General features: G+C 61.7%; 1 protein-coding gene across 1 annotated transcript; it reads right to left on the bottom strand.

Annotated features, from left to right (window-relative positions):
• Nucleotides 1-1,453: 1,453 nt before the first annotated feature.
• Nucleotides 1,454-20,561, bottom strand: NR5A1 (nuclear receptor subfamily 5 group A member 1). The gene is made up of 6 exons (XM_052815290.1): nt 20,460-20,561; nt 19,874-20,015; nt 15,417-16,057; nt 6,884-7,003; nt 6,119-6,266; nt 1,454-1,701 (listed from the first exon to the last, which is right to left on the bottom strand). The coding sequence occupies exons 1-6, from the start codon at nt 20,559-20,561 to the stop codon at nt 1,454-1,456; spliced, it is 1,401 nt and encodes a 466-aa protein (XP_052671250.1).
• Between the last annotated feature and the right edge of the window lie 1,151 nt (nt 20,562-21,712).

Genomic DNA, 21,712 nt, shown 5'->3' with positions numbered 1-21,712 from the left:
TTGGCACAGCATTTGCTGTCACCTGGGGACACGGCAGAGCACAACGGGGGGTCTGGGGGCTCGGCTCGACCCGGCCCGAAGTGCAGGACAATTCTTATTATTCTTTACCTATGCTTGGGCAGGTAAATGGAGGACGGGGCTGTAAAGCCCCCCAGCTCCCCTGAGCCTCCAGGCACATGCTGGCATGGAAGCAGCTCTGGGCTGTTTGCAGTCTGGACCTGCTGCTGCCCTGGCACCTGCGGTGCAGGGGCCGGACCCTGCACCTCCCTCTGCCCCCATCACCGGTGGGCAGGAAGGGGACAGGTCTGTCCCCGGCCCCATCCTGCCCCTTGGCTGTTCTCCAGGCGCTGCCTGGACATGGCTGACGGCTGGAGCAAGGCAGGACCTGCGCTGCCCGGGGACACTGTCCCAGGGCCACCCCGTCCTCGCGCTTCAGGAACCAGCTCGGTTCGTGGTGCCGATGCCGCCTGGGCACTGTGACCTGCAAAGCTTTCCAGCCGCGGGGATGTTGTGCTGGCACTGAGGATGCAGCAGCAGGGCCACCGGCCCAAAGTGTCCCGAGGACGATCCCCTGCTCCAGGTACCGAATCTGTTAGAGCCTCTGCAGCAAAGCTTTGACATCCCAGAGACATGCTGGCCATGGACACATGTGGGCTCTGGGCACTGTGGCTGTCAAGAGCTGCAAAGCCATGGCTGCTGTCTCCAGCACCGGCAAGCACTGAGAAAACAAATCTCAGCCAAGGGCTCAGCACTGCCCGTCCCTGCCTGCCCTCGCTCGGCAGGGGCTGCGGTGGGATGCAGAGCAGGCAGCAACGCTGGGGGGGAGCCAGGAGAAGGGACCCCGGCACGTGCACCCTGGGGTCCTGGCTCGGCTGCGTGGGGCTGACATCTCCAGCCCCAGCCCTGGCGTTCTGCTTGGCTCCTTGCAGAAATCCTCTGCCTCTGTGCTGGTGCCTGGGGACACCCCGACCACCGCGAAACCACAACCCGGAGGGTTCACCTCACCTCTCCCCTGCCCTGTGCACGAGGGGCCCTGAGACATGGGGCAGGGTTGGGGGAGGGATGGCAGCGGTGGAGAAATGGCTGGTAGGGACAGCAGGAGGGGAGCATAAATAAGAGAAAAGCCAGGACAGGCTTTACCCTTCCTTCGTGCCGCAGAGCCGGGTCGGGCAGGCGACAGGTTGGGCACCGGCAGCGCAGAGGAGCCGAGGGGGGCAGCGCTGCCGACGGGGCAGTCCAGCAGCCGAGCCCACGGCCCCGCAGCCATCAACTGTCCTTACTGTGTATTAAAATAAACCACCTGGGACTTTTGCAATAGTACAGGTTAAATAGCATCACTGAGAAAGGCGGGGTGGAGAGGCGGCACCGGCCCGCCAGCCCCGGGCACACGTCCTGCCACTACCGCGCTGCTGGCAGCACCGGGGCTGCGCCGGGTCCGTGCTGGCGGTCGCGCTCAAGTCCGCTTGGCGTGCAGCATCTCGATGAGGAGGTTGTTGCAGGGCACCTCGCCGCTCAGGTGCTTGTGGTAGAGGTACTCCTCCGCCTGCATGCTCAGCGCCCGGACCTCTGCCAGCCGCAGCAGCAGCTGGCGAAACTTGTCCGTGGAGTGGGGGTAGTGGCAGACGGTGTACTCCAGCAGCGCCGCGTTGGCCTTCTCCTGAGCGTCCTTAGCCAGCGTGTGGTTGTCCAGGTACTTCACGTCTGCAAGGGAGGAGGACGATGGTGAAACGGTGCCAAACGCACGTGTTTGCCTCATCCGTGCCGTGCTGCGCTGGGTGCGCCAGGAGGGACCCACGGTCCTGTGTCAATGCCCCTTGTGCACAAAAACGCGGTGCAGGAGGGGTCCCACGCCCCATCCCTGCCCTGCCTCCCGGGTCTCCCCCGCTGCTGAAGATGGACACCGAAACCCCCCAGCATCAGGAGGGCCGATGTCCCCCTGCCCTTGCCACCCAGGAAGCTGCAAAGCCAAAAGATGTTACTGGCTGCGCCCACACAGAGGGAGCCGTTGCCATGAGCCCCTTTAATTCCTGAAGGTCGAGGAAGCGGCTGAATTAATTCCCCGATAAACCTGGTCTTTCCAATGTGGCAACTGGGCTCACCAGCCTGGAAACCCTAATCCTCCGCGCCCCACCAGGGTCGCGGCAGCTCCCCCATAATCCTGCTGCCAGCTCTGCTGCCTGCAGGGTGGGAAGCAGCGCAGCACCAAGGTGCAGGCAGGGTCCGGCAGCCAAGAGGCCGCTGCAGCCCTGATGGCAGCACTGCAGGAGCTGGGGCATGCACAGCCCCAGGGCAGAGATTGTCCCTTGGGACGATGGGTCTGGAACTGCCCTGCAACCGCAGCCATGGCAGGAGAGTGACTGCAGGGACAACCCCAGCTGGTGGGTCGGGGTTTCTCCGGGCTTTTGGGGCAGCCTGAGCTGGGGTCTGCCCTCCAAGGATGCTGCCTCAGTGCTCGGGTTGCCATGAGTGCTCCATGAAGGAAGCACTGATTTTGAATCTGCGCAACATGTTGTTAAACCGGCCCCACACGCAGATTTCAGTGGCTTTAGGGAAACAGTGCCGTGCACTGCCCCATCAGCCGGCTACAGCTACACGCAGCAATGGTATCTCGGCGCCTGCCCACAGGGAGACCTTGCTGCAAACCCTGGCACCGAGCCCATTTGGGGCAAGCAGATTTCATGGATTTACTGTATGGCACGGAGGCACCCAGCCGCGCCGCGCTCGGTAACGGCGCTGCCGGCTCCACTGCCCACGTCCAGCAGCCGCAGATGCACGGCCAAATTCAGGTCTGTGTTGGCAGCCTGGACACATCCCGCCTGTAGGCTGGGAACAGGGAAATCTGGGCACGGGTTCCGGCCAAGGCAGCTGGGATTTGGGGGTTCATTTCTGGTTTTCATCCCCAAAAAGCGGGGAGCCAAACATGGCTGTACCCAGAGGGCTGAGCAGCTTTCGGGAGGGCAAAGTGCAGTGCTGGTGGTGGAGGTGCCTGAGCAGGAGGGAGCAGACGGGACCCCCGTGCCACTGGGTGGGGGTGTCTGTGGACCCCCCTACACTACCTGGCCCTGCAGGGCTCCCTCGGGGGGGGCCACGGCACCCAGCGCTGCTCCAGCCCAGCAAAGCTGGGAGCCCCCGGCCTGCGCTCGGGCTCCCGGCCGGGCGCTGTGCGACACAGGCACAAAGCGCCGCAGGTTGTGCCAAGATGCACTTTATCAGATCACCCTTCCCTTTTCACGCCTGCGGCACATTTGCTCCTATTGTGGCCATCTCCCTTCTACCCGGGTTGTTGTTACGAAATCTCTTTATCTGCATAAGGTTATTCTGCATGTCATTAAAAAAAAGTAGTTATATTGATAAATGTCAAATCTATCCCCTGAGTTGGCTCAACAATAGCTAGTTCTACTCGATGAACTCACCTGGTTCTCTGAAAGACCCTATTCACTGTTTAATTGAATATTTGAATAATCTTTTCATTCCTGCAAGGAATAAAGAATGTTGTCCAAATAACATTGACTCACTTCATTTAGAGACACTGCAGCAGTTGCAAAGACTGTCCTGTGACAAAGCCTCCCATCACACATACAGATATGCCTGGGATTATTTCTATGCCCTCAAGTGTTCTTCCTATTCACAGCTCCTTTTGTTTGGGAGAAGCTGCTGATAAATTGCAAACGCTTAAGGGAATGTGGGCTATAAAAGCCTCTCTTCTTCCCCTCCCCAAGAGTAGCTGCTTCATGAATGTAAGTCATGAAATCGAATGATAGGTCAATCCATTAAGGCTCTATTAAGCCCTTCTGTAGAACAAAGCTAACCTGTGCCGTCCTCATAAATATTGCTATTTTGAGAAGCCCTAATTTTAATTAAATCTCTTTACCTGCTCAGGAGAGAAATCTATTTAGAACTCAAATGGCAGCTCTTGTGAGTGGGGCTTGGCTTTGACTGTGCTGTGGCAGAGTGGTAAATGTGGAAATTCTCTTGTTAAAGGCAATTACATCCTGCACATAATACACAATCCCATCCTCTACAGCTGAGCCTGCGAAGGGCAAATTACTCCAAGTGAGCTCTGCAATATGGAGAGAAAAAGTTGGATTTGGGGCAAAATGATGTATGGGAAAACACAGCTATTTGATTCCACACACTCCCTGAAAGCCGCTGCTCCAGGGAAGCAGAACCACAGCTGCGATCGGCACAGCAGCCGTGGCCGCCGGTGCTGGCCGTGCTCTGGGAGGACGCTGCCCTTGCTCGATGTGCCGTGCCGTGGCAGGGGTACGTGGGGCAGCACCGGGGGTACTGGCCCTCCCGCTGCTGAACCCGTGGGGCAGCGGCCGGGGAAGGTCCCAGCTCAGGGCACAAGGCCCACCAGCTCCTTTATTTCTGAGCCCGGGCACTGTTTGTGCCACACCTTATCACTGCTTGAACAGCAAATTATCGTATCTAATTTCTCTTGATTTCAAAACACCTCTAGAGGAAAAGAAAGCTGCCGGAGGAGATGCCGCAGGTGCAGGATGGGACGGCAGCGCGGCTCCCACGCCCCGAGACACCCACCCTGCCCGGGCTCCTCGGGTGCCTGTGGCTGCCGGACTTGCCTGCTAACGGGACATATCCACAGCAAACCTGAGTCAAACCAGTGGATCCTTCAGAGCTTACTGGCCCTGACCCTGGCCTCTAGGATGGGGGAGTGGATTCCCACTGCCTACAGCATGTCAGTGCTTCCACTTAACCCATTAACCCAGTGATGGTGCTGCTCCTGGAGCAGGCTGGCTCCTCAGCGATGGTGACATATAGCGATGCAAACTCTCCCTCGAGCACAAACTGCCAAAACCCACAGCAGTGTCCATACAGCGCAGAGCGCAGCTCATGGCCTGCTGCACTTGGCAGTGAGGCACAGAGCCACTGGCAGGACCCCCCCGGATGGGACCAGAAGTGCAAGCACAAACCAAGGCATTGGGACAGGGACAGGGACAGGGACAGGGATGGGTTGGGATGGGGATGGAGACAGGGCTGCCCCACCTGGGCTCACTGTCCCGACTCGGCACCAGCACCCAGCCGCTGCACATACACAAGCACAAGTTTCCCTGGGGAAATGCCAGTTCCTGCCCCGTCTGGGTGCGTGCAATTAGCAGCAGCCATGGAGGTGTGGGAAGTGAAGCAGCCACGGTGGCAGAGGTGCGGGCTGGGAGCGTGGCAGCCAGCTGAGCCCCTCGCAGGTCCCACCACCATCCTCTCACAGGGAGGTGAGATCTCCCACCGGGACGAGACCGAGAGGAAGGTGTCAGCACCGGTAATGAAGGCAGCCAGGCTCCCTGGGGTCCCCGTGGTGCTCAGCACCACCCACAGCCACACCACCCCACCGAGGGCTGAGATCCCTCTGGTGAGACTTTGACGGGCATCCCTGCCTTGGGGCGATGCCTGCGGGGAAAGGAGGCTCATCCCTGGTTGTGGTGCATGGGGAGATGCTCTCCGCAGGGGCGGCAGCGTGGCCAGGGTGGGAGCAGGGCAGGAGCAGGGCAGAGCTGCTGTGCAGCCCCAGGGACGTTGCGGGCTCTGGCAGCAGCACCCGTGCTCCTGTGTATTTTGTCTAGGTGAGGCAGGGCTGTGTGAACCCGACGCCTCAGCCCGACCGCAGGCTCCAGGGCTGAGCCTAATCAGGAGCCACGCGCGGCCCCTGCCCACTGCGGTGGCACGGGCTCTCTGACGCAAATCCCGGGAGATAGGGCTGTCCCCGGCTGCCGCCTCTGTCAACACGCCTGTTTTGCCGCGGCCGTATCAGCCGGTTGTTTCCCTGCCCGGTCCGACGGGATAGTGACCAAAACAGTCTCCGCTTGGCCAACGGGGTGGCAACGGCCCCCGCGGCTGGAGGCAGAGCCTGACCCTGCAGCAGGAGCCGTTTCGGAGCCCCCAGCGAGGCGTGGGAGCCGGCACATCCCAGCCCTCGCTCCTGGCTCCTCATTAAAAGCCCCTTCGCAGCCCGTCAGCGCAGCAGCCGGCACGGCTGGACGCTGAGCTGCGCGTGGTCCCTCCGACCGCGCTCCCACCACCCCCCCGAGACGCCGCGGCAGCACGGCCATGACGCCCGAGCGCGGCCACCCCTCGTCCTGGTGCCCCCCGCGGCAGCGCTCACCGAGGCTGAAGAGGATGAGGAACTTGAGGCAGACGAACTCCTGCCGGTCCACCTGGAGCGAGTGCAAGTGCAGGACGAGCTCCTGCGCCCGCAGCATCAGCGTGTTCAGGATGGAGCCGGCCTGGGTTGCGATGGTCGACATGTCCACCTGTGGGGATGGGGACGGCGTCAGCCATGGTGGCCACAGTCGCCCCCAAACCGGCTGCAGGGGACCCTGCGCAGGGCAGGAGCCAGGCACCAGTCCAGAGTACCGACTGAGAATTAGGAGCATCAAAGCAAAGGCTGATGAGTGAAACAGGAACCCCGTTTCCCCAGCACCGCTTAAAACAGAGGGGCCCTTTGCAGGGTGCTGGCATCGCAGGCACCCGCGTCTCCAAAAACCACCCCTGGGGAGGGAAGGGGCCCCTTCTCACATCTCGCCTCTGTGAGTACAGGTGTGGCTGTTGATCTTTCCATGAGAAACATTTTTCTCCAGAACCAGGAGCTGGATGGCAGGATGGGACAGGACGGGATGGCATGGGAGAGGACAGAATGCGATGGGATGGGATGGGATGGGATGGGATGGGATGGGATGGGATGGGATGGGATATTCTGCGCAAGCCATTCCCTAGCACAGCAAAACAAACCCGTCCGCCCTGCACCAGGTAGGCAACCCTCGACCAGAAGTAAGACAAAAGTCACCCCGCACCCCCCCTCCACCCCACCACCCGGCCCCCACCGACCCCTCCGCAGCAGCCACCGCAGTCTCTGTGGGCCGGCGCTCACCTCCTGGCCGGTGACGAGCAGCACGCTGTGCTCCTTGCCGTGCTGCAGCTGCCGGTAGACGTGGTCGAACACCAGCAGCTCGCTCCAGCAGTTCTGCAGCAGCTTCATCTGGTCGCCCACCTGAAACACAGCCAGAGCAGTGCCGCTGACGCCCATCGCGCCGGGGCACGGTCGGCCACGGGGGAAGCTGGGGCTGCGTCTGCACGAGCTTGTTCCCGGCTGGCAGGAGGGGGCTGGGATGCCCCGGTCCCTGCACCACCCCTCCGGCCCCCCAGCTCTGCGTTCGAGGGTCAGCTTTATGTTCTAATCCTGTGGCAGTGATGGCTCAAACACCATCAGCCACTATGGCATGTTGCCACATTAGCATTGGACCTGGGCAGGACTCGCACCCATCTGTGTCTCACCCTGACCACAGTAGAAAGGGGTTTTCTATCGGACTGGTGTCAGTGTCAAAAAACCCCAATTTTCACTGCTCACGTGCCCAGAAGTAGAGCAACAAGTCCAGTCATTGGTGCCACTACATGAAGCAGAGAGTGGATGAGGCCTTCTGCCACAAGGATGAGCAATGCCTTGGTACAGATACGGCATCAACATGATGCATTGGAGACATGACAAACCTCTGCCTCCCCCCCAGGCCTCCAGGTGACCTGACCTACAGAGACTTGCCCAGCCCCAGGTCTGCTTTGTGCATGCATTTGCTTGGCAGGCCATCGCGGGGGGTTGCAGGGAGCATCACCCGTCTCCCTCGGGAATCTGGCTCCTCCAGGTGGGACAGAACTTCGTCCTCCAGGACTTTGTCCCTGACCCTCGCAGCCTGGCAAAAACCTCATTTTTTTAAGAACCTGAAACCCTCCTCACCCTCCCACCTGCAGAGCATTTCCCAAATTCTCACACACACATTTATACATCGAAATCGCAGTCTGACTGTGAACAAGCTCCTAGCAAGGAGATACTGCATCTGATTATGAAACATTAATTGCAAAGCCCTGGTCTGGCTCCTCGTTCCCATGTCCACCCCTGCCAGCGTGTAACTGGGCTGGACATTGCGCCCCACTTCGTCTTGCTGCTGGTATCCCCTGCATCACCTCCAGCCCTCCCTCCACGTTGGGTGGGAGGAGAGGATGGCAAGACTGACACCCACAGCACTGGTTAGCGTCTATAGCGAGGATTGCAACCACCAGCACCCTGCGGCCGCGTTACACCTGCAGGCTCACGCCCCATGCACACCTTGTACTGCGCTCACACAGCACCCACCCCGTGCCCAGCAGATATCCCGCGGGAGGCCAGCCCGGCAGCGAGATCCCCTCGGGCAGGCAGGGAGAGCTGGAGCTGCACCCCTAGTAAGAGGATGCTGGGCTGGAGGAGAGGAGACGGGCTGGGCGGCTGCACAGGGCCAGCTTTGAAGCAGCTCAGCGTGTTTCGGTGGCGCTTGCCGGCTCTTATCAGCATGGGTTTTCCCCCACCAGGCACAACCTCCCCAAACCACACACAAATCTTTAACAAAATGACTGCTGGCTGCGTCCCCGGGTGGGAGGGAACGCGTGGCTGCTGCACAAAGGCCCTGTGTGTCCCGGCAGCCCCTCTGGGTACTTTAAAATGAAAGACGACAGTATCCATCCTTGCCTCCCTGCCCAGGATGGCAGGTTTGTCGGCGGGGGGGGCACAGAGCTGCTGCAGCGCAGCATGGCCACAGGGGAGCCGCCGGCTATGGGGCATCGCTGCGCCCTGCACCGGCCAGGTCAGCCTCTGCCCACACTTCAACACACGCGTGATCATGTGCACGTTTGCACGTGTGCTGATGTGTATGTGCAGGCACAGGTATAAGCATCCACAGCTATGCTTTCAAAGAAATAGCTGCAATTGCCTCTGGTAAGAAGCTCAACCCAGGACACAACTGCAAGGACCTCCAAAGGTCCTGCGGGACAGCCGGTGGGCTGCCGGCAGCGCCAGCGATGGGCAGGACGAGCTGCCAGAGCCAACGGCTGCGTCTGGCGAAACAAAGAGGCCGGGGTCGTGGTGTGACGTGGGGCACGCTGCCATCCCAGCTTAGGGAGCGGGCAGGCAGCGTGCCGCTCAGCTGCCTTCCCCGCCACCCTGCCGAGAACCACCATGGGTCCACCAGCTCCGTCCCCTCAGCACTGATCTCCGTGGGACCCCAACTGCTTTCTGCAAAGAGCTGAACCCCTGCCCTGCCCGGAGCCCCCTTCTCCTGCAAGGCTGTTGTAAGGAAAGGGCAGGGGGTTATCAGTGATACTTCCCTGCAGAGCAAATTCAGCGCCAGCAGAAGAGCTCTGCAGTGCCATTGTGCTCGCTGCCTTTAATAGAAGGAAGACAGATGCAGTATCACAGGACTGGATAATACCCTCGTTTTGCTGAAGAGGCTGCAATAAACCAGTGCTGGAAGATTGCAAAAGGAATAGAAGTCAGATGAGAAAGAGCTTTATGGTCTCAGAGCCCGGCACTCCCCGTGAGCTGCCGGGATTTGTTTCTCAAGTGCGGTGAGTGGCCGGAGCTGGATGCGCAGCAGCACGGGGAGGGAGATGTGGCGCAGAAGGCAGCTACGGCGACCAGGGCTGCGGTGCCCACTCCTGCCCAACGGCACGAAACCCACCTGCAGCAAGATGCAACAGGGCTGCCAAGGCCAGGCTCGCCACCACATTGCCCAAACTGGAAAAGGAGCCACAGTACACAGCCCAGCAGAATAGACCATGAGGTTTCTGTTCAGCTGCTGAACAAAGAACTGGGGAAAAGCTAATTCTGCATCAAAACAAAATGGAGATTTTCGGAATTTGTGATGACCTCTGCCCCAAGGTGAATGGCTGGCTGTAACCACGGCCAGCCCCTGCAGGGAGCTGGGCTCCTGGCGCAGCAGCGTGCTGCCAGCCCAGCCGCACGCCTCTGGCCAGTGCCGAGCTCCTCTGCTCTGGCCGAGTTGCAGCGTTGTTTTGGAAGCTCCTTCCTGCGCCTCGTTCCTGAGCAGGACAAGCTCCAGAAGGGACAGACTGAAGGTTTTACCCTGAAAATGGTTTTTAAAAATTCAGCTTTTCCAAAAGGAAGCATTTCAACATTTTTAAAATCTTCTTTTCTTCCTTTAAAAATTACTAATCAGCTTCTCCCAAACTCTACAGGCGGGTTCAGCTCCCTCAGCAGAGCACCTCCCTGCATCCCGTCAGCAACACATTTCACCCTGCGTGGCTGTTGCATGGCTGTTCCCCGGCCAGCATTCTCCAGCGTGCCACAGCCTTTCCTGGCAGCATCGCAGTGCACTGGAGCCACGTGGCTGTGGCATGGGGGGGGGGGATGCAGCTGGGGGCATGACAGGGTGGGCTGGGGGCTCTGAGGGCTGGGCAGGGCTTGGGGACATCTCCAGAGACCCCAGCCCTGCCTGCACCCCAGCACCAAGCTGGGTGTCCCTGTGCCCCGGGCTGGGGCGGCAGCAGGCAGCCCCCACGGCCCCGCTCTGGCAGTGCGGCTCTGGGCTGGAGACCACCTCCCCTGTGCCCAGCACCAGCCCCTGGCCTCCCAGGAGGAGAGGGCTGCTAATGGACGGCCACTCAGAGTCAATCAATCCTCCCGGCGAGGCGGCACGCATGCACTCTCGCCTTTAAAAGTTAAGCAAAGGATCTTCCTCTTTTAATGTCAAGGCTTTTCAATGGAGCGCTTTATCAAGGACCTGATGCAAGCTGTCTTTAAGAGGCGATTTTTTTTTTTTTTTTTTTGAAGCAGGCATTTAACCCATTCACAAAACACGGCAGCGAAACGCTCCCCGCACAGGGAGAGCACTCCCCTGCCGCCGAAAGCGCCTTGATGCTGAAGGCCTGTGACCCACAGAAAAATGCATTTCCCTGCAGCAAATGGGCTGGGACCAAGGGCAGGAGGGGGCCAGGGTGTGCAGAGGCACAGACAGTGCTGCCCAGCTCCAGGACCTGCATGCAGATGTAGTTTTAAACCTCCTGCAACCCTCCCTGTGGGTTCATAGGCATGAGGAGAGGAAGACCCTGGAACTGTTGGGGCTCCCCAAAAAGGGCTCAAGCCACCCCAGTGCCTCAGCATCCCGAAGCCAAACCCCCGCGGGGACAGCAGAGCCCTGCTTGCGCTTGCTGCTCCCTGCACAGCTGGTCCAGGGCATGCCCCACCTCAGGTACCGCCGTCCGCCCTCGGACATCTCTGCAGCGTTACGAAGCAGAGTGACCCACCAGCAATCCCGCTTTGCTCAGAAGCCCTGAGCAGGTCCCAAGACATCGATCCCCAGCCTCTCCCCACGCAGCTTCAGCACGCCACAGGCACGAGGAGTGCTCGGATGCCCCTGACCTGCCTTCACCCCAGGGATGTTGTCCAGGCCTCCTCCCAGATCACTGGTGCAGGATTTGCCCCAGCAGCTCCCACACAAGTGCACGGCACGCACCACTGCCCTGAGCCGCAGCCCGGGCAATTACTGGGTGCGAGCAGGACCTGTCACCTTGGCTACCGAGAAGTGCGAAAGTGGATTACCATCCGCCAGACACCTGCAATCGAAACCCCACACAAGTCTAAGGTGTTAATGGTCAATACAGGTCCCCATCCCCCTGCCCAGATACCACCGCGATGGGCATCTTAAAGCAAAAAAACCACCAAGGCCAGTGCGGCAGGGCCAGGATCTCGTCTCCCTGCTGGCAGAGAACCGTGCCCCAGGCTACTGCTTTTTGCTGGGGCTCACAGGCAGCCAGCTGCAAGGCTGCGTGGGCATCGTGGCTCTGCGTGTGCGTCCCGGGAGCGAGGGCAGGGCTGTGCCAGCCGGAACGCCAGCAGGCAGGGAAAGCCATCACATTTCCCCTAGTGCATAGGATGCTAAACATTGCTGCAGCATCCATGACCAGAAGGAGATTTTAAATCTGCCAAAAACGCTCTGGCCGTTGGCCAGGAGATGGGGTCAAGATGACCCATGCGTGCTAAAGGCAGAGAAGCAACTGACTACAAATAGGCTTCGTCGTGGCTCCGAGATCTCTTAACGAGAAGCGAGGGACAGCAGCCCAGCAGACAGACCCCGCGACCCGCAGGAACCCCTTGGTCCATGGGAACGGTTCTGCCCTCAGTGTCCCTCCCCCCGCCACTGGTGCTTGCCCGTGGATGGGAGGGTGGTTTGCCCCGGCCCCACGGCGAGGAGGGGCCAAGGAGGCGATCGGCATCAGCCCACCTCCCCGTGGCCGTGCCGTGCCCCTCCACCGGCGGCAAGGACCCGCCGCACACCCAGGCCAGCCCGGCCTTCGGGCTGAAACCGCGGCAATTTGTTTAACATTCCTGGCTGCTCATCCCAATCTAAAGGTCACTGCACCCCTGTGTGCACAATATTTATATGTATGTATGGCAGTAACACCTATATAAACCAGGCTGTGCAAGATACGTGGCTATAAACCAAACCAAAACCAGACACAATGTGAGTGTGCAAGCATGCATGTGTATGCACATCTCTCTGTCTGTCCCTCTCCATATATATATAAAAAAATTACATCTGAAAGGACAAAGTTGCCTGAGACTCACAACCCAACAAAATATATTTCACCCCCGGCCCATATTTTTCTTCCTGAAGAGATGCTGCAAATCTTCCCTCAGTCCTGACACATCTCATCTAGACTCAGTTAAAGTTCGTATTTATGGGCGTCAGCGCTGACCTCTTCCACCTCCGCCCGCGCGGCCTCGCGCCGCGGCTGCCTGGCCGGCCCTCGATAAACAAGCGGGCCCCCAAATCCCCCTCTGCCGCGCGGCATTATTAGTCTTGCCTCCGAAGGCCAGCGCAGTCCGTAATTCTCTGCCTGGTGACACGAGATGAACGCCGCGACATCAGTCTCCCCGGCGGATTGGCATGGGGACCCTCGTTTGTCAGTGGCAGACTGACAGAATTACTGGCCCTTAAATGAAACGATATATCTGGGAAGTTAAATCTGTTTTCAATCTGACTGCCCCGCGCCTGTGGGCGGACGTGGCGTGTGAGCCGATGTCAAGAGGCCATTAGCCCATCTCCCCCCTCCTTCCCCGGGCGCAGCGGCAGAGCCGGGGGGGCTCTTCCCAACGCCCCCCAACCCTGGCCACCCCACCGGGAGGAGATGGCAAAGCACCCAATCTGCCACTGCCCCTCGCCAGGCTGCTAGTGTGGGAACGGGAATGGGAATGGGAACAAGACCTGCCACCTCCAGGGGGGATCTGCTCCCGCTCTCCCTGGGCAGGGAGCAAAGGCTCGTCCTGGCCAGGCATGAGCCAGCAGGTCCCCACGGCCCCGAGGTTTTGCTCCCTCCTCTCCAGGCTCCCTGCGAGGCCCGCGGGAGAAGCCAGCTGTCTGCAAAACAGCCCTGCGGCAGGAGCACGTGGGTGCTGGGAGTGTTCAGGCAGGGGATGCCGTGCATGGGGTCATCTGCCCGCACCCCCTCCTCACCCGCCTTCACCCCCGCCCTGCTTGGCATCAGCCCAGCGTGATGCCCCGGAGCAATGTCCCAGCCCGATGCCCTTCCAGCCTGGATCCCCACACCGGCCTCGTCCAACAGCCCTTCCCCGGCTGGGGATGGACACCATTGCCTTCACACAGATGTTCCCAGGGGATGGAGAGGGCTGCTGCCATCTCCTGCTCCGAGAAGCCCTGAGCACCCAGCAGGGACTGCCTGCATGACGGCCATCGATCTCCAAGATCACAATTTTACTCTGTGCTAGCAGGCTTTAGGGTAAAGCCATAAACTCTGCACTAGCGGGAGTTCATTTACCGCCCCAGCAGCTGTTTGCTTTTATGTGCCGGGCAGGAGCAGGAGTGGGGTTTCAGGACCTGCAGACCTACTCCTGCTTCCCAACAGCTTCTCCCCACGTGCCCAAGGGAAAGCCACCACCCTGTGCCGGGGAGGACGCGCCGTGCCGGGTGGGTGGTGGGCAGCCCCAGCACCATCCCCGGGGGGAACATGCACAGAGGGGCCTGGGCACCACAGCCCTGTGCTGGGGGCTTGGACCTGCCGGGTTCCGCTGTGCGCTGCCGAGCCAGCGCACGGGAGGGAGCCAAGGCCAGCACCAACCGCGCTTTCTCACGCTCCTTCTGGAGTCAGGGTGGGACACGGTGTCGTGCAGTCCCTGGCCCTGCAAGATGCTGGGAATCTGCCCCACGCTTACCACAGGGATGAAAGCAAAAGGCATGAGCCCCCGGGGTGGCAGGGATGGACAGGGATGCCCAGCTGAGATCCCATCCCTAGGCACTGCACCCCGTGTCCCGGGCACGGCAGGATGCCGGTGGCCCTGCCCAGGTGAGGCCTCTGGTGCTCCTGACCCCCCCCAGCCCCACAGGAGGAGGAGTGCCCGCTGACGCGGATTCACACGGAAACAGCCTATTTTGGTGGCACAATCAGGCTGACAATGGACTTACAAGGCTACGCGGCACCGGGAGCTGAATTTACACTGTTTACAATATCTCCTGCAAAACAACAACCACCCTGTTCCCAAAATCCAGGCTGGACACTGATATGATTGAAACGAGCCCGACCCACTCCCACAATGCTGTTTCCTGACACTGTTCTGGCAGCCGGGGGCTATTTTGAGCCGTGAGGCTCTGCAACGCTTGGCCCCATGGCACCCTGTGGGATGGGCATGGGGAAGAGCCTGGCCCTGTCCTGGGGCACAGTCCCCACGGCACCACGGGAGGAAGGTGATTTTGGCCAGCGCCGGTAGCACAGCCTCATGCTGGAAGCACAGGAAGGCACCCAGGTCTCTCAGCTGCCCCAGGACATGGCTCTCTGGGTTTTGGCCACATCAGCGCAAAATTTTCTCTCCCATTTTTGCACCAGTTTGTGATCTTAGTTCAGCCCAGGACATGAATGGAAAATGTCTGAGAGCTTGGCAAGGTTTGCAGGATGGCAGAGGCTGTCCCACCTCTGCTAATCCACCCCTTGGCCCCAGCAAGTATTTGGGGGGATTTGCTAGAGGGGATGGCCCGGCGGGACGGGGGTCAGTTCCATGTCCCCCAGCCGGGCACGCTCACAGGCTGCCGGCAGCAGAAGCAGCTCTGGAGGAGGCTTGGTGGTGTCCCCTGCCCCGGCCAGCCCTGCCCCGGCTCCCTGGTGCTAATAGGCACCCACCCGACAGCATCGATTTTCCTCCTAAAGATGGAGGAGAGAATTGTCTCAACTATAATTCCTCAACGTTACATTTTTCAATTATATCTTGAGCTTGACACCACAGTCACTCTGCCAGCGATTGCTCCCACACCTGCCCCCACCGTGATGAATCTGAAATCATTAGCTCTGCGGCGACAGCGGGAATCGCTCCGGCGCGGGGAGCCAGGAGCAGGACAGGGATGCACCAGCAGATCTGCAGCACTGGTGGCCCCGGGCTCATGCCCACGGGCATTGCCCTGTCCTCACGGCATTTCAGCCCCAATCCTGCCCATGGCAGCATCCCATCCTCACGGCATTTCAGCCCCAATCCTGCCCATGGCAGCATCCCATCCTCACGGCATTTCAGCCCCAATCCTACCTGCCTCCCATCTCCCGCCCAGTGCAGCATCCCTCCCCGCCGCCCAGGTTCCTACCTCCAGCTCCTTGAAGAAAATGCAGCTCCGTGCCCACTCCACGATGGAGAAGAGGGTCTGGTCGGCCATCTTGCACATGAGGCCGAAGGTGCTGAGCTTCTCGTGCCGGCCCTTGCCTTGCTCTTGCTGCAGGCAGGCCAGTATCCGTGCCTTCACCTGGGCCTCGTCGGGCTCCAGCTGCAGCAGCTTCAGGATGACCTCGGGGATGTCGGGGGGGGAGCTGCTGGGGTAGGTCTCTGGGTACACGTAGGCGGGCATGGACTCGTGCGCGTTTGTGTAGTGGTCCGGGTACTCGGACTTGATGGTGCGGTTGGGGAAGGAGGGGTAGTGGTAGCTGGCGAGCGGCACGTGGCTGGGCACAGTCATTCCCAGGGAGGGCGTCCCGTAGGGGCTGCGCTCGTAGTCGACGGGCGTCAGGGCGGCAGGATTGGGCGGCAAGGTCTTGGACATGGCGTGGATGCTGTGGATGGTGGAGGACAGGCTGTAGTCGTTCTGCACCGGGGACATGATCTGAGGCACGGTCTCCAGCTTGAAGCCATTGGCACGGATCAGAGCTTTCTTCTGCTGCTTTAAGGCACGGTCCCGCTTGTACATGGGTCCAAACTTGTTCCTCCCGCCGCGCATCCTGTCTGCACGCACAGCTGGGGGGCAGAGAGAGGGCAGAGGCTGCAGTGAACCTGCGCGGAGGGAGACCAGTGCTTCCACGTGGCACGGAGAAAGTGATGGGGGGGGGGATTTGATGGCCAAATGGGGCTGGGGGGCACTGGGGAGACCTTCCCAGAAAGCCGCCGGCAGGCTTTGCCGCTCCCAGCCCAGCCATGCACACCACGGACGTGACATGGCAGGTTCAGGTGCCTGGCCCCGGCTCTTGCCTTGCTGGTGTCACCCTTAGAGCCTCTGGGAATTGCAGGAAAGGAAGAGACATTTGGCTTTAACTACAAAATGGGCTGGGGGATAAAGCAGCTTGCGTCCCTCGCAGGTTGAGGGGACAGCCCATGAAGCCCAGAAAGACAAGGGGGCTTGACACCCACTTTCATTTTTATGACCCCTGGCTCTGGAGCAGCCCTGGGATTTCCTTGTTTCTGCAGAGCCTGGGACCCCACGGCCCCCTCGGGACCCTGGTTCGCCTGCATCCAGGCTGCACATGCTTCTTTTCTGCAAAGCTCTGTCCCTTTCACAGGCAGCACAGCTGGCAGGTCCCGCCGGGCGCACTGCACACCACAGCAGGGCTGTGCCGGCTTTTGGGCAGGAGGCTGCCCACCCCTGCCGGGTATCAGCTACGGCCGAGGGGCTCTGCCGCAGCATCCCACTGGTGGAGTCACTCTGACGGCCCCATCGCAATCTCCCAGCTGTAGCAAAGCAGATGTTCCCTCTGAACCCCAAAAGAAACCCAAGAATGTGTCAGTGCGTGAGGGAGCAGGTGCTTCTCTGCAGCAGGAGCTCGTCCCTCCGCACCGCCCCGCTGCGCTCCCAGGGGCTGCTGCCCCGGCCCACCCTTGGAAGACCCTCAGCTTGCTGGGAGCTGGGAACTGGACGGCGGTGCAGAGGGATGGAGGAGAGCGCGCCAGCGAGCACAGCCCACAGACTTAGCATCAAAGGGAAAAAACCCTCCGCTCGTTTCCTTCCCTGCTGACAGCAGGCAGGCCTTGCTTTTGTGTCTCAGCTGTTGTTACCTCTGCCTCTCTTTCGCCTATTTATCCTGGGACTGCTGGAAGCACGGCCAGCCCCCTCGGAGAGCCAGGGCACCTCCCAAACTCTCCTCAGGCAGGCTGGAAATGGGGAGCGTCGCTGGGAGCAGCAGCATTTCCAGGGCGAGCAGGAATGTGCTCCCAGGGGAGCTGCCCCGAGCTTCCTCCTTCATTCTTTATTCATGAAAACAGCATCTCGCTGGGAGCAGGGCAGCCAGAGGCATCCTCTGAGGTGAGGTGTGCTGTGGCCCCCCCACTCCTGAAAACCTGCCCACACGCCTCTGGGCAACAGACAGCTGCCCCGGGGCCATTCCCAACTTCAGGGGTACAAGGGAGATGGCCGCAGTCAGCATGTGTGCGTACCCCTGCCGGGACCCCCCGTGGGCAGACCCCGTCACGCAGCCCGAGCTGGCACGGGCAGGACTGGCGTCCCCAGCCGCACACCCTGGCAATGCCAGAGCACACCGAAAGCCCAAATCTCCCACCCACTCGACGTAATGTGTTTCCACCACTGCTCGAGGCTGGGCCCAGTGATGCCCAGGATCACATCCCAGGTGGACCACCGTGACTCTGGGCAAGGGTGCACAGGCAGGGACCCCACGGTGCTGCCTGCACCCCCACACACAGCCAGAGGTGCTCACGGCCTGGTCTCTCAAACCCTCCACAGGCAACTGCTAGTACACCCCCTTCCCTCTCCCAGCAAGGACACAAAGGGAGAAGAGGCCTTTTAATTCCCTCCTGCTCCGCTTTTCCTGCCGTTTGTGCCTCACTTGGGATCGGGAACAACTTGCCATTCACTGCATCCCAGCTGGCTGCCGGGAAGCGACCGATGTACCCCGACCTCCGAGGCGAGGGGGCCCGAGCGGAGCCACCCAGGAAGCGCCTGCACCCCCAGCATCCCCCCGAAACCCGGGGTGCAACCAGCCGGCACGGCGGCAGGAGCGGGCCCCCAGCGCACCCCCTTCCCGCTCCCTCTGCCTCGCCTGCCCTCGTCCCCACGCAGAGCCCCGGCTGGTGCGAGCTGCAGGCTGAGCTCTGCCTCCCCTCGCCCACCTCGCCCTGCCCGGGGCAGGGACGTGGGGGTGCCCGGGGGGTGCCCAGGGGTGTGGGCAGGCTTGGGCTAGGGCTGTGCTGGTCTCCCCAGCCAGGCTTCGCTGCAGCATCCCTTCAGGCACTTCAAGGGGGGCCTGGGTCAATGCTCTGTCCCCCAAATCAATCATCTCAGGCTTGCTTTTGTCCTGTGGAGCTGGAGGATCGCCTTCAAAGTGTCACCTCAGATTCCCTGCCCAAAAATACTAGCAACTGAGGCTCTGGTTTTTACCACAAAAGAGGTGGTCCCGTGGGAATATCACCCTGCACTGGGGGATCCCCCCAGATGCCTGGCTGCAGGGCTTTGCTAAGGAGCTAACAGCAAGAAAGTAAACAAAAAAAGGCTGTTTAGGAGGAGCAGCCTTCCGATACCCCAGCTGCTGCCCTCCCGGGCCACGGGACCAAAGGAGCTCCACGGCGAGCAAGACAAAAACTGCTGAAAAGGGGCAAACTGAGACCGCGCCTGTTCCCCCCAGCCACCCCAAGCGCTGCCCCTGCCTGCCTGCCCCCAGAGGCCCCAGCCCCTGCCCAGCGCCCAAATTGTCCTCCAGCACCCGTCAAAACTGCCAGAGCATGCACAGATTGATTTAAGTCACCAGTAACTCCAGCCTGGGGAGGAGAGTGAAACTGGGATCTGTTTGGAGACGGGGCTGGAAGCCGGCCCACGCTGGGAGTTTGCAGGGGCTGATTTTGCAGCTCGATGTTGTGTCTTACTCCTGCGCCTCTGCTCGCAGGCTCTCATCCCGCTCCTGGAAGCGAGCGGCCGCTGTGCAAGTACGCGCAGTACTTTCTGATTAACCCGCACTCTGCCCTGAGCTCCTGGGCAGGCGAAGCCCTGCGCAGCGAGCCTGGCTGGGTGAGGGGTCTCAGCCCGGCCGGTGCATCTGGCCGCTTTCATCCGCTGCAAAATGTAAACGATTTCAGGGGAGAAGAGGTGTGGGGGGGGCTGACTCTGGTGGGGGGGGGTCCTTTCTGTGTCTGCTTTTGCTTTGCAGTCGCCTGCCAGCGATCTGTCCCCCTGACTGTATTTTCTTGGCCCATGCTAAGCGTTGCAGAAACCACAACACACGACTTGGGGATGTTGGGGCCCGACTCTGATATCTCAATTGGGATCGACTTCTCTGATACGAGTGAGGTGGCGGCCGGGGGGGCTGTAATTGCACTCCCCAGGAGTCAGACGAGAAATCTGTTATACTAAATGTCACCAAGAGGAAAAATGTAATTCGTGGTGGGTCTGCAGCAGTTTTATTGCGAGCCCCAACATTTTTAACGTTTTCCTTGAGTCTCGGCTTCTGGAATTATGTGCTTAAGGAAAACAATAATTTCTACGCTATTTCCCAACCCCTCTGCCAGCAAAGAAAATCTTGGAAAGTTGAAGCCGCAGCAGCCAAAACCCCCGGGGAAACAAAACAAAAACAAAAAAAGGAAAAGCAGGAGGCGACGCGAAAAAACGAATTTTTTTTTAACTTGGGAGGGAAAAACGGAATCGAAGCGGCCGCGGGAATTACCGGCCCGGGGACGCGGCGGGGACGGGCGGGCGGGCTGCGGCGGGGACAGCGCGACCGCCGCCGGGGGAACCGCGCAGCCCCGCGGCCGCCCCCTCCGCCGCCCCCCGGCCCCGTCCGCAGCCGCGGAAGCCCGGCCGTGCCCGCGGGGAGCCGGCCGGCGGCTTAGCCCTACCTTCCAGGCGCATCCCCACGGAGAGGCACTTCTGGAAGCGGCAGTAGGGGCAGCGCTTGCGCTGGGTCTTGTCGATCTTGCAGTTCTGGCTCTCGGTGCAGGTGTAGTGCTTGTTGTTCTGCACCGTCCGCTTGAAGAAACCCTGCGGCGGCGGGCGGCGGCGATGCGGCGGGCACCGGCACCGGCAGCCCGGCAGCCCGGCGGCCCGGCACCAGCATCCCGGCCCCGCGTCCCGCTTCCGACGGAGGCTCCCGCCGCGACCCCCCCCCCCCCCGCCCCCGCCGCCCCCCCCCGGCCGCCCCGCCGCTGTCGGGGCTCCCGTCGCGGCCGCGCTCCCGTCCCGCCGCCGAGGGCGAATCCGCCGCGAACGAAAACGGGCGAGGAGCGGCCCGCGGCCGGCCCCGCTGCCCCGGCCCCCGCGGAGCCCCCTCCCCGCTCTCCGCTCAGCCCCGGCCCCCTCTCCCCCGTGCAGCGGTCCCCGCACAGCCCCGGGCGCCTTTCCCCGGTCCCCGCAGAGGCGCCGGTGCCCCCGCACAGCCCCGGCCCCGTTCCCCCGGGCCCCCCGCCCGCCCCGGCCGGCTCCTACCTTGCAGCTCTCGCAGGTGAGCAGCCCGTAGTGGTACCCGGAGACCTTGTCCCCGCAGACCGGACAGAGCTCGTCCAGGTCCTCATCATAGGAATAGTCCATCCCCTCCAGCGGCCCTGCTGCGGGACAAGCCGGCGGGTCAGCGGGACGGGACGGGACGGGACGGGGGACGGGGACGGGGACGGTGGTCCCCAGCCCCTGCGCTGGGTGCGGAGCGGGAGCGCGGCGCGGCGGAGACCGAGCGGAGCGGCAGGTGCCGGAGCCGGAGCCCTTTATAGCGCCTGGAAGAGCATCTCCATGTTGGTGCGGGCGAGCGGCCAGCCCCCCCGGGGGCTGGGGAACCTCCTCTGGGGAGAGCGGGCGGCTCACGGCGCCGGGGACGGGCTGGGGGCGGAGGGACCTGCCAGCCCGGGGACGCGGGGACACGGGGAAGGGGCCGCGCTCTGCCCCGCGGCCGGTCCCCGGCCCGGCAGGCCCCGGCGGGCGGCGGGCAGCGGGCAGCGGGCAGCGGGCACGGCACCCCGGGCCGGCAGCTCCCGGCAGCAGCCCCGGGACAAGAGCCGGGAGTGGGGGGGGGGCAGGCAGAGGGAGCTGGGGGGCTCGGGGCAGGAGCAGCCCCCGAGGGCAGCAGCTCCCGCCGCTGCTCCCCAGGCTGGGGGGAAGATGCTCGGCCAGGCCTCGGTAGCGCAGGGCTCCGGCCCCGGGGACCCCAGGGCGGGGGGCATCTCTCTGCAGGAAGGGGCACGAGGCCCTTCCCGCTCCCACGGGGCTGGTGGAGCTGCCCCACGCCGTCGGTGGGGAATAACGAGCCCCCCACCTCCCCGGGCATCCGGCCTGCAAAGCGGCAGGGCCAGCGTGGGAACTGGGTGTCCTGGGGGCTGGAGCACAATTGAACGTGTCTGAGCAAGAGGAACACCCCGCAGCCGGCCCCGCTCAGTGCACAGCCCCTGGACCCCCCGGGTGCTGCCAGAACCACCCCTGTTACCCTGCACCAGGCGGTCCTGCCAGCCGGCCGGCTGCGGGGAGGTGCTCACAGAGCCATGGGAAAGCTGCGTGAGGAGCACCAGGGTGCGCAGCAGCTCCCGACACCTCCTCTGGGGCCACTACTAACGAGGTGACAGTTCGGACCTAGCGCCAGCCACCCTGCACAGAGCGGTCACTGCCAACGAGATCCTGGTCCGCCTGTCAGACAACGGTTGTTCACCGCCAGTATTTAATTCATTGCTGCACATTCAGGGATTCTTAATGAAATG

This window comes from Harpia harpyja, chromosome 19 (genome assembly GCF_026419915.1).
Source record: "Harpia harpyja isolate bHarHar1 chromosome 19, bHarHar1 primary haplotype, whole genome shotgun sequence".
In the NCBI taxonomy this organism is placed as follows: Eukaryota; Metazoa; Chordata; class Aves; order Accipitriformes; family Accipitridae; genus Harpia; species Harpia harpyja.
The sequence above is the reverse complement of the archived record's forward strand: the minus strand, read 5'-3'. Positions and strand labels throughout refer to the sequence as shown.

Bases quoted from the DNA above. Each gene is read 5' to 3' on its own strand.
- NR5A1 (XM_052815290.1), bottom strand. From the start codon at position 20,561: ATGGACTATTCCTATGATGAGGACCTGGACGAGCTCTGTCCGGTCTGC. The intron at 20,016-20,459 runs GTAGGAGCCGGC...CCGCCGCCGCAG, and splicing joins TCACCTGCGAGAGCTGCAAG to GGTTTCTTCAAGCGGACGGT. The intron at 7,004-15,416 runs GTAGGAACCTGG...GCTGTGTTTCAG, and splicing joins TTTTCTTCAAGGAGCTGGAG to GTGGGCGACCAGATGAAGCT.